Source organism: Mustela erminea, chromosome 10, assembly GCF_009829155.1.
Source record: "Mustela erminea isolate mMusErm1 chromosome 10, mMusErm1.Pri, whole genome shotgun sequence".
In the NCBI taxonomy this organism is placed as follows: domain Eukaryota; kingdom Metazoa; phylum Chordata; class Mammalia; order Carnivora; family Mustelidae; genus Mustela; species Mustela erminea.
This window is the reverse complement of record NC_045623.1, coordinates 51,936,923-51,949,912: the sequence shown is the minus strand read 5'-3', so window position 1 is coordinate 51,949,912 and position 12,990 is coordinate 51,936,923. Positions and strand designations below refer to the sequence as shown.

The following is a 12,990-nucleotide window of genomic DNA, read 5'->3' as shown; positions in this document are numbered from 1 at the left end:
AAACCCTGACCATATATCACACCTTAAACAAAATTAATTCATGGACTTAAATGTAAAATGTAGAAATATAAGACTTCGATCAAAAACATACAGAAGATAATCTAAGGGACTTGGAGCTAAGCACAGACATGGTAGAAGTCATAAAACAAAAACTAATAAACTGGACCTCATCAAAATTAGACTTTTCCTCTTCAAAAGACCCGTTTAATAGGATAAAAAAATTAGCTACAGAGTAGGGGAAAAAATACCTGCACACACACCTGACAAAGAATGAGTATCTAGAATATATAAAAAATTTTAAAAACTCAACAGTAAAGAAATAATCCAATTAGACAATGGGAAAAAGACAGGAAGAGACATTTTATCAGAGAGGATATAAATCTGTATATTTTACGGCAAATAAGCACATAAAGAGATGAGCACTGAAATATCACTGGCTATTAGGGAAATGCAATAAAACAATGAGATAGCACTACTCACTATCTGTTATATACTGAATGTTTATAGTCCTCCAAAATTCATCTGCTAAAACTCTAACTACTAATGTGATGGTGTTTGAGGTGGGGGCTTAAGGAGGTAATTAGATTTTTTTTTAATATTTTGCCTTAGTTTTATTGAGATATAACTGACATATAACATTGTATGAGTTTATGGTGTACAACATGTTGATTTGATGCATTTATATACTGCAAAATGATTAGCACCACATCATTAGCTAAAACCTCCATCCAGTCACAAAACCACACATATATTTCTTCCTTTCATGGAATGCACACTATATTATTCCCTGTATTTCCAGTCTTCCCCTCGCTAGGAGGAAATTCAGAACTAAATGTAATGCTCAGTTGTGACATTCACCTTGTGCCACAGCTCCTGCACTTTCTGCATACTCCTCAGCACTGCTTCTGGTTTTCCTTTTTTATTTTTCAAACATCTCTCTAAATGTGATCTTCATTACAGGCCTCCTCACCTCATGAAAATTAGATAGGCATAAATTATAAACAAGCATCAAGGCCCTCCTTTGACTATCAGCATCTAAGGCAGTAAAAAGAATAAAATGCTCTGCAGAAGGGCTTCCTCTGGGCCACTGAGCTATTCTGCCACCTCCTCTGCCAAGTGTATGCTTATGGACTAGTATCATCCAATTTCCTAGGCCACATATCTCTAAGATGATAGGGAACACAAAGATAGTGATGGCTGGGAAGTGTGACTCAGTATCACAACACCTACGCTGCACAGGGCTTCAAAGCAAAGCAAAATGAAACAAAAGAAACCTGGCAAAATCTTCTCTGTCCTAAGGAATTCAAAAGAGCTGACAAACACAGATGAAGCAAAAGCAGCTACTACAACATGCCAAGGGCTATCCCCAACATTCTCACTGGTAGGATCTTCCAACTATTCTCCCAGTTAACATTTTTTAAAATTTATACTCAATTAACTAATATATAATGTATCATTAGTTTCAGAGGTAGAATTCAGTGATTAATCTGTCTTAAATAATACCCATTGCTTATCATATCACAAGTCTTCCTTGATGTCTATCACTCAAGTTACCCCAATCCCCCACCCCGCTCCCCTCCAGCAACCCTCAGTTTGTTTCATATGGTAGTCTCTTACGATTTGTCTCCCTCTCTAATTCCATATTTTCCCCTCCCTTCTGCTATGATCCTGCTTTGTTTCTTAAATTCCACGTATGACTTGAGATCATATAATAACTGTCTTTCTCTTTTCTCTGACTTATTTTACTTAGCATACCCTCTAGTACCATCTATATCATTGCAAATGGCAAGATATCTTTTTTTCTTTTTTTGATGGCTGACAAGTATTCCATTGTATATACATACTACATCTGCCTTATCCATTCATCTGTCAATGGATATCTGGGCTCTTTCCATAGTTTGGCTACTGTGGACATTGCTGCTATGAACACTGGGGTGCAGGTGCCCCTTCAGATCACTACATTTGTATCGTTGGGGTAAACCCCAAACCACAAAATCTTTGGAGTAGTGCAACTGCTGGGTTGCAGGGTAGCTCTGTTTTCAACTTTTTGAGGAACCTCCATTCGATTTTCCAGAGTGGCTGCACCAGCTTACATTCCACCAACAGTCTAAGAGGATTCACCCTTTTCCACATCCTCGCCAACATCTGTCATTTCCTGACTTGTTAATTTTAGCCATTCTGACCAGTGTAAAGTGGTATCTCATTGTGGTTTGATTTGTATTTTCCCTGATGCCAAGTGACGTGGAGCCTTTTTTCATGTGTCTGTTGGCCATTTGTATCTTTTCTTTGGAGAAATGTCTATTCATATCTTCTGCCCATTTCTTAAGGGGTTTCTTTGTTTTTTAGGTGTTGAGTTTGGTAAGTTCTTCATAGATTTTGGATACTAGCCCTTTATCTGATAAGACATTTGCAAATATCTTCTATTCTGTCAGTTGTCTTTTGGTTTTATCAACTGTTTCCTTTGCTGTGCATAAGGTTTTTATCTTGATCAAGTCCCAATAGTTCATTTTTGCCTTTGTTTCCCTTGCCTTTGGAGATGTGTCTAGCAAGAAGTTGCTGTGGCAGAGATCACAGAGGTTGCTGTGTTCTCTAGGATTTTGATGAATTCCTGTCTCACATTTAGGTCTTTCATCCATTTTGAGTCTATTTTTGTGGGAAATAATTAGTTTTAGATGAGGTCGTAAGGGCAAGACTCACATGATGGTATTTCTGTTCTTCTAAGATAAGGAGCGAACAGAGTGAACAGAGTGTTCTCCCCCACCTAAGAACACAGCAAGAAGTCAGCCATCTGTAAGTCTGTAAGAAAACCCATATCCGGAAAGCAAATAGGCCAGCATGCTTATGTTCTTGGTCTTTCCAGGCTCTAGAACTGTGAAAAATATATTCCCATGGTTTAAGCCATCCAGTTTCTGGTATTTTGTTATCCATATAAGAGCTAAGTAAGACACTATCAGAAATAGTAAAATAAATAATAAAAAAATAATAAAAACCAAAAAAAGAATGAGTAAAATAAAAATTGTGACAATATCAAATGTCGGAAAGGATGAAAGAAACAATCGTTCATACGCTATTTCCAAGAATGGAAAATATAAAACATTCTGGCAGTTTCTCACAAAACTAAACATACAACCCAGCAACTATACTCTTAATTGTACTTGAACCTGAGTGCAGAACCCTCCCTTCACCCCCATCATCCCAACCCCAAGCCCAACCCCGGAAGCGAGGGATGTGAACTCTTCATTATGGAGGAAGTTCTGGATGGAACAGAGCAAAGACAGTATCTGGGCATTCTAGAGATGAGAATTGAAAAAGGACTTCAAAACCACCTACAATTGACCTCAGTCTGTACTTTTTAATTAATTCCTTCTTTCCAGTTATCTTAACTCAGACAAAACAAAAACAAAAACAGAAACAAAAAACAAAAAAACAACAAAAAAAACCCTACAGGCAAAGGATACCTTGACAGAAACCTTGACAGAAACCCAGTAAGAACTGCCCCAACACCAGCAAGACCCTGCATGACTGACTCCAGGCCAATGATCAACCTGACCCTTACTGTCCAGCAGATGTACCCACATACCTTTGTCCCACATTTTCCTTACAAAAACCAGGAGTATTTTCAGCACTTTGCATAGTCTTCGAGACATCAGTTAGCTTCTTCCTAGTGTTGGCCTCACCAAAATAAAGTCTTTTCTTATTTCACCACCACTTGTCTATCTGCCTTTGGATCTTGCCAATGGCAAGTGGCTAGCTGAACCTGGTCTGTTTGGGATCCCACAGAACAAGTGCTCTTGCTTGGGCCAAATTACAGTATGAATGGTACGCAGAGTAGACAAATCAGACAACTGGCATGAACTGTCTTCTAGAGCCACTAGGGCAGTGAGGCACACAGGGTCCTACAGCCCACTCCCCAAGGGTCCCTCTGCCCATTTACTCCTCAAGCACACACACAAGCAGCCAGCTTCATGCATTCCCAAAGAGCATTTATCCCAGAGAAATAAAGACTTACGCTCACACAAAAACCTGTATGTGAACATTTTTGGCAGCTTTATTCATAATAGCAAAACTGGAAACAACCCAAATGTCCTTCAACAGGTAATAGTTAACCAAACTATGGTACAATCATAACATGGACTACTACGCAGCAGTAAAACCAACAAACTATTGATTTACAACTGGGAAAAATTACCAGGGAATTAAGCTGAGTGGGGTGGGGGGGGCAATCTCAAAGGGTTATACACAGTACTCTTGAAATGATAAAATTTTTAAAATGGAGAAATAGATTAATGGTTACCAGGGATAAAGGACAGGAAAGGCACAAAAAGGCAAAAGGTATGCCTACACAAGGGGAATAGGAGGAATCTTATGGTGAGGGACACGTTTTATATCTTGACTATAAATGCAAATACCCTGTTATGCTATTATATTACTGTTTTGTAAAACGTTACCATTTGAGGAATCTGGGTGAGGTATATATGTAGAATCTCTGTATTATTTCTTATGACTATGTATGTGAACCTATAATTATCTCAAAATTAAAAGCTGAATTCAGAAAAATCAAGCAAACCTTTATGTAAAAACTGACTGATCTATATATTCAAAATCATCCTAATCAAAATCCTACCACGTTTTTCATCTTTTGTAGAAACTGATGAGCTGATTTTAAATATTCATGAAGAACTATACAGTTCAAAAGGCTATGCTTAACAGAGGAAATGTTTCCTTTGATTTCTGCGTAGAAATTAAAAGCTTAACAAGTTAATTTATTTCATATTATTTTGTTCTATTATATACTCAGTTGGAATTAAACTATGTTTTAAGTTCAAAGTTCAAAACTACTGCTGATTAAAATGCCATTTAAAGGCCCTATTAACAATTAGGTGCATCAGGTTATAATCTCTGCCCTAAAGGAAATCATGTTGCGTACTGTTAAGTTTAAATGTAGATAAATCAGACAACTGAAGACAAATGGCAAATGGCCCATAAAATTCTATTTTATAAAGTTTTATTTCTATGTATTCATCCCCAAATAGTTTATTGCCAAACTTAAACAAAGGCAGCAATAACTACCACCACAACAAAACCATTTTTTAAAAAAACAAGTCCAATAAAATTTTAATCACAACGCAAGTCCAAATAAATGGACTATTGTCTGGTCAATGGTGGGAGAGAGTAGCAGCTTTGTTAAAGACTGAGCTCAGCATTCCCTCTCTCAGTTCATCTGCATTTCTATTTCCTGAGCATATCGTGTCCTATATCTCTTACTGATCAAGAGATCAGTAAATACCAGAAGTCTTCCTGAAAATGAAGGCCTGTAGTGCTCTATCCCAGGAAAAAGAAAAAGGCGTACAAAGAGGATCTGGCATGAGGGGACAGGATCACACTACACTGGCATAATCACAACTTTAACATTTAATAAGGATTCTTAGACATTTTATATCCTACACTTATTTAACTAAACTACAGCTGTTACACTAAACAAATGAACTTTCGAAACATTAAAATATTTTCCTGGCATGTACGGCATTACCATGCATTAGCTGGAACCTGGCATATTGTTCTGAAAAGTTTATCTATCCCTAAAACATAATCTGGCACAATACCATAGGAAAGAAACTAAACATTCAAGGGATTCAAGCCTCCTCATAGTAACCTTTAATCTTTTTACTACTGTGACTCACATTTGACACTTCAAACCAACACTCACACATATCCGTATTTATAAACACACACACCCCTAAAATATTATCTCATAAAGTAATGACCCATACTACATGTCATGTGTTCTGGTTTTACTCTAACATCTTCGTTGAGGTTCTAATTTTTTTTCTTTTTTAAAAAGGGTGGTCACAGCCCACTAAATTAGTGGGGTCCCTAAATTAAGAGGTCCCTATGCCACCTTTAATTGTAAAACACTGCTATACCATTGTAATTAAATGTTAACATCTGGGAAATCTCAAAGAATACTGAGGAATTCTTTGTACTTTTTTGTAAATCTAAAATCTAAAATTTTCAAAATAAAAAATAAATTTAATATCCCAGTGACGACGTCTCATATACCTTTGTATTTCCTAACTTCCCCTCCCCTTCCCCTACTGTCACACAATTTTTTGCACATAGCATGTTCTTAATATACACATGCTACACAAAACTTATGGGAAGGTACAGATTAGAAATGACTTCATAAGGGGAGTAAATCTTTGGCTGGGCCTTCAAAGCAACACAAGATTTCAGTTGGTGAATGAAGTAGGAAAAAGAAGATATGCGAAGGGACATGGATTAAAAATTAACACTTGGTTTCATGCTTATAAAACAATTTTTATCTATTAATTAAGACTCAAAGACCAATAATACATTAACGAAAAATTACCAAAGACCCTATTAAAGAAAAATAAAAGGTGACATATAGTAAAAAAAAATAATAATAATAATAATAATTAATTAATTTTTTAAAAAAGCTGTGAGTGTACTTAGTGTACTTATATAAATTAACTGAGTGCCAGGAATGAAGAATTAGAACATTATAGATTAGAAAGTAAACATTATACCTCAAAATTCTGTTCCATTATGTTTCCACCTTTACTCAAACTCTCCATAATGGCCTTATTTCGAAGAATATCTTCTTCACTAAGATGTTCTCTTCTTTTTCTTGATTCTAAAACAAGTCCATTCACCAGATAAAAGTCTGCCAAAAAGTTTCCTACTCTTTCCTAAAATGAAATTAAATAATCAAAATAATAAAATACTCAAATATTTCAAAATAATAAAATGAATTAAGTTTATCTTAGATTAAAAAGAAAGTTTCAAAGTAATATATACGTTTTTCCATAACATGTAACATTTAGGTGAAAATAAATACTCCCTTTGGTAACTGAGCTTATCAAATTATCTTACATATTCTATTAAATTGAAAAATATTTAAACTATACATTTCACATTTGTAAATGAAAATTTTAAACACACAAGATGTATGGTAGTTAATCTGCAAATGAATTAAATCTAAATAAAAATACCACATAGTATTCCTTTAGAATCTATTCCCAAGTAGCACGAAGCTATCTGAAAACTTTTTTAGCTGATATTCAATCATGAGTAACAAGGAGGGGTCAGGGATAATTACTGTTCCCATTTTATAGATAGAAAAAAAAGAATAAAAAGAAATACTCTAATTCACATAGGAATCCCTAGCACAACTGGAAACAATTACCTGCTCCAATACTCTATTCTCTAACAAGATCTAACTTCAAGTTACGGTTGCTAGCTGCTTTCAATAAAGAAGAGAGAACAACAAAATAGTCTTGCTCACCAATACAATTACAATTAAGCGTTTACGTTATAGATTGGGATAAGGAAATGCAAGTGATATAAATGGTATCAAGGAAACAGCTGTTATTTCCTTTCAATGAAGACCTCCTTCATCATTAACCTTCAACCTTTTTCAAACCCATGGGAGGTCAGTTTCAAACACCTTGCTACAAAAACCATGATCAAAAGCTTACTGAAAACAAGCTTCCCATTTCTAACTCCATGAAAATCACTTGGTCTCCATCTTACTGATGTTTTCTGGCATTCCAAAATTACATGTTTAGGGCTGTTTTCATGTCCATCTTGTTCTTGGTGGCCTTCTTACCAATCATCAAAAAGTAAAGCATTCTGCACCTGTTTCTACCTATAAAATGGGAACCGTAAGTATTACTGACTCCCTCCTTACCTGTCAAAGATTTAAGAAGATCACCTAGACGCTGTTCAAGAGCTTTGAGCTGCTTAGCAGTAGCACTAGATGAATAGCAGCTTCAATTTTTATCTTCTCTTGAGGTGATCCTTCTAATGCTGTCCAGAAGAACAGAGTACAAATAAGACTTCAAGACAACAAATGGATTGCAGTGTGGGAGCTTACAACTGGTAATCCTATACTATTTGCTGCCAAATATGTTTTGAAAATAAAGTTCATGAACCTACATCTAATAGTGAGAATTTATCTGTGGTTGAGAAATTCTCAGGAGGTAATTCTCAGTTTTTGAAATCTTATAATGAAAGAGAATTTATTAAAAGTAAATCATCATATCAATAAAAATTTTAAGTATATACATTTCATAATCCAACCATTCCACTTTTTGCTATCTATAAGAGACAATGCAAGGCCATATAAATGGATGGTAAATGCAATATCACTTGTAATAGCAGAAAACTGGGCACAATTGTGTGTCATTTATCACAATGTCCATAAATAAGAGACTAGATAAATAAACTACAATATATCCATACAATGGAATACTATGCAGTTGCCAAAAGGAATGAAGTGATACTACTGATAAGAAAAAATTTTCTAAACATACTAAAGAGTGAAGAAAAAAGCTACAAAACAACACAATATAACACTAGAAAAAATAAATATCAACAACTAAAGATACATAGTACTATGGATACATATTTATGTATGCAGAGAATAAAAAATGATCTAGAGGATATACAAATGCATAATTCTCTACAAAGTACTCTGGGGACTGAGTTAGTAATAAGGAATCTTTTCATGTTTTTGTATAAGGTTGTGTGGTGATTAATTTTGTATAAATTTAACTAGACTATGGTGCCCAGTTGTCTGGTCTAACACTGCCTAGATTTTACTGTGGAGGGTTTTTTTGTGGGGTTTTTTTTTTTATTTGTTTTTTGTTTTTTGTGTGTAATTAAACCCCTCCCACCTTCTTTCTCTATATCCAAATCTTTGTATATAGGTAGGTACACATGTATCTACATGTAGATATATAGAGATATAGAAAGAGAGTGATCTCCTACCAATTTCCTCCTCAGGGAACCCTAATAAAACCTATTTTGCTTTTCCAGTAAGAATATATTCATTTCTACTCTATGTAATAAAACATAATTTTTAAAACCCAACTGTTGAAAGCAGTAGATCTTGCCCTCACCTATGTGATTTCTTTTTTCTTTTTTTTTTTTTTTAAGATTTTTCTTTTAAGTAATCTCTACATTCAGTGTGGGACTTGAACTCCTAAGCCTAAGATCAAGAGTTGCATGCTCCACTGACCGAGCTAACCAGTTGCCTCTGTGATGACTTATTAATTGTATTTAAAACTTTATAAAATGCTTCTCTTAGATCTATTTAAAAATTTTTAAATATATTTTGAATAGCCTTATATAACCTCTTGCTGGCAGATGAAATGGGAATTATGGAAAGAATTTACAATTCACAAATGAGGGACCTCCATGGAAATTTAATTTAATGACTGTTATAGAAATGAAAGCTTATTTATTTTTTTAGAAACATAAGCTTATTTAATTCCAGTCATACGAATGGAATACTGAGAAACGGATACTGAGTGAGTAAATAGTTTTAAATATGTAAAAGTCTAAAAGTAGAAAAAAGAAAGGTCCAGGGAAACGAATTCAAAAGTGTATCCCTCTTTGTGGTCTTAAGGAATAAAAGCATTAGAAAGGTAATGGAACCATGTTTCCCTGTGAATAACAAGGCAGCTGACAGCAAGAATGTTTCTCAACAAAAGTCAAATGAGCTAAACTTTCTCTCCTTGATTCTATAAGAATATCTTCTAACTCTGTAAACAACCATTATAATTCCCTATCTGGATTAAGGAGGAGGGAATAAACCGTTGGGAGACAATTCAGTAAGTTACTTCTTCCACATTTCCACCACGTCATTTTGGTAACATGAAATACTGAGCAATTTTTAAAGCTGAAAAATCAAGATTTACACATACTGTTTTATCTTCCCGAAAAAGCCATCCTGTTTGGGCACGCGTGAAAGAAATTGATTTGGTTGATAAAGTTGCAGAGTAAATATCACTACTCATTAAAATGTCAACCTCTTCTTCTGTTTCCATCTCTGATTCCTGCAGTGGGGGTATAAGTTAAATATAAGAATCTAGGTTTCCAAAGGTTATTAGTACTACATATGAAAATATCAACAATTAAATGTTACAGATTTTAAAACCAAAAAGGACAGATTCTAAAAAATGTTAAGTCTTAATCTAAAAACCAATTATAGAAGTTTTAACTCTGTATCTCTAAATGAACTAGAATTATGGTTAATTATAAATCTGTAAATATGGGGCACATAAAATACAGTACTCTTATATTATTAAAGATAGATCATGGAAACAATACTGGGTTACTGATTACAGAAATATAGAGTATGTAGAGCAATTTTAAAAGATTAAGTTGAGAGGTCTGAGACAAAATTCCCTTATCAAGATTTTCTTCAAATATAGATCAATCTTACTTTAACTCTTTTTCCTCCAAAGACCCACCACTATCATTTGAGCCTTCCTTTCCCAATAACTGTAAGTGGAAGGAATGGAAGGAGAAAGGAAGAGAAAGAGAGGAGAGAAGGAAAGAAGAAAAGCGATCCTCTCTATATTCCTTATAGCAAGAAAGGGAACCCAAAAATAAAAAACCATAGTTTCAAAACATAATAATTAGTCTTGTTTCTGGTTTATCCTCTAAATATTTCCCAGTGCTGATATATAATAACTGATTAATAATTATTTTTTTAAATGAGAAAAAAAGGTTTGTGCTTGCTTCAGAGATAGAAGACTAAATGATCAGGTACAGAAGGGTAAATGAGTAGGTATAAAATGAGGTTCTATTCTCTAATAGGCCAAGAAGAGAATCTCTGATACTTAGGACTACAGTGTCCTAAGGGGAAAGAAGGAGAAAAAAGCCATAAACTAGAGAAGTGACTAGGGAATAAGATATGACTAGAGGCTCTATTTCCCCTACCTCCAGATTTCTAGCTTCCCAAGAGGCCCATTTTCTATTCTTAACCACCAAACTTCACCCAGATATAATCTATTTCTGAACTTATAAGTCTATAGAAAAAAAAGCAAAAACAAAACCACAGCAATACCCTGGGACTGGAACAGGGCCATTTCCTTCACTCTTACAAGTGAAGAATGAAAAATCCTGACATTAATGCTAAAGCTGTAAGAGGTGAAAATGTAGCTCCAATAACCAAACTAACTCTGAACACAGTTTTCTAAAGAAAAACTTTAGCTGGCATAGGTATAGAACTGTCAGGCATTATGTTTCAAATATACTGTAAATCAATTAGGATTTCATGTATTAGCTTCGGAACAATACTATATACAACACTGTCTATGAAGAAATTTGCCTTAAGTTTCAAAAACGCTCTTTTTAAATAAACTTTTGCAACAGAACTCTTCTAAAAATCATAGACAGGCCATCTCCTAACCACATCATTGAAAAAGATCAATCGTTAATAACATTTGTTAAAGAAACATTTATTGAACAGTTATTATTTACATATGTATATTAGAATAAACAATAACTATTCCCTGCCTTGAGGACTGATGCTCAAAATCAAGCTTTTCTATATTTTTTTAGGTATAAAACTCACACACATATACACCCTAAATACCAATCCTTTCATAATTCCATTGCTACTTTAAGATTAGCTAATATTTACACTAGTAGCCTTACTCTCTGGCTTCTATTTCAATGCCATGCTTCTAGCTCACTTGTTGCCTAGTAGCTAACCTATTGTCTTTAATATGCAAGAGGTCAAATTATTTAATAAATTATCCAAGAGTCTAGAATAAAGGCTGGTGAACTATGGCCAGTAGGCAAAATCCAGTGTACTACCTGTGTTTATAAATAAATTGGAGTACAGCCACACTCATTCATTGAAATACTCTCTATACCTATTTTTAGGTTACTAAAAGCAGAGTTGAGTAGTTGTGACAGAGACCATCTGGCCCAAAAATATATATATAAATATCTAACATATTTACTCTTTCTCCCTTTACAGAAAGTGTTTGACAAACTCCAGCCTGGAATGTATTGATGCACTGTATTAGGTACCAGAGAATACAACTAAAGGAACCATGGGGAGCAGAGGAAGAATGCCACATAAATGAATATAGCATTAGAAGCACTATAGTACCAGATTCAGTAGCATGAACAAAATAATGGTCACCTGGCAAAGGAGGAAGTAACACTAAGTAGATGCCCCAAAAGTATGAAGTACAAGAAGAAGAGCATTCCAGGAGGTGGAAACAATGTGAACAAAGGAATGAGGCTCTAAATGGCATAGCACATTTGAAAAACTGCAAAGAGCTCAGTATGAGGGTATCTAAGATAGTAAAATAAAACAGGCTGGAAAAATAAGCAAAAGTCAGGTCACAGAGGGTTCCAGGTCATGTGAAGGAATTTGGATTTCATTCTTTAGGAAACAGGGTTCTTTTAAAGTATCATTAAAGAAGGCAGGTTTCATGAAGTTGCTTTCAATGTTCAATCTATCTCCAATATATGGGATGATTTAGAAGCAGACAAGAAGGGGACCAGGATAGTCATGTTTTGTTTTGGTTTGGTTTGGTTTTTTATAACTTTTTTTTTTAAGATTTTATTTATTTATTTGACAGAGAGAGATCACAAGTAGACAGAGAGGCAGGCAGAGAGAGAGGGGGAAGCAGGCTTCCTGCTGAGCAGAGAGCCCGATGCGGGACTCGATCCCAGGTCCCTGAGATCATGACCCGAGCTGAAGGTAGTGGCTTAACCCACTGAGCCACCCAGGTGCCCGATAGTCATGTTTTTGATGACCATTTTGTAACGGTCCCGTTGAGAGATAATGAATATCTGAATTGTGGCAGTAATGGTATGATTAAAAAGAGGTAATTTTAAGACATTAGGGAGACAAAAAGGACCACACTTGTTCTCTAATTAGGAAACATGGAATACAAGAAATATTTCAAAAATAACTCACAGTCTCCTGACTGAATAGAGAATGATGTCTGTCGGAGGCAGGCCCCTGGCCAGGGCGGCCTCCGCCATTAAAAGATGGTGCCTGGCTAGTTGCCAGGTTAGGATTGCCTCGTGAGACTAAGCGGAATGCCCAAAGAGGAAGTAAACAGCATTGGTTGCTAGCGAAGTTGTTCGTTTAGGTGCACAGCCTGATTCGCTCCCTCCTGTACCCTGCTCACTGGTCATGTAAGCGTATAT

At 35.2% G+C, this 12,990-nt stretch overlaps 1 protein-coding gene across 3 annotated transcripts in view; it reads right to left on the bottom strand.

The window, feature by feature from the left end:
- The window catches only part of ANKRD13C (ankyrin repeat domain 13C), a 100,361-nt gene that overhangs the window by 23,215 nt on the left and 64,156 nt on the right, over positions 1 to 12,990 (bottom strand). For all 3 annotated transcript variants that reach the window (XM_032301480.1, XM_032301481.1, XM_032301479.1), the window contains exons 8-9: positions 9,732 to 9,863; positions 6,549 to 6,710 (exon numbers count right to left, since the gene is read on the bottom strand). In XM_032301480.1, the coding sequence (XP_032157371.1) occupies positions 6,549 to 6,710; positions 9,732 to 9,863 (294 nt within the window). The remainder of the gene's footprint in view (positions 1 to 6,548; positions 6,711 to 9,731; positions 9,864 to 12,990) is intronic.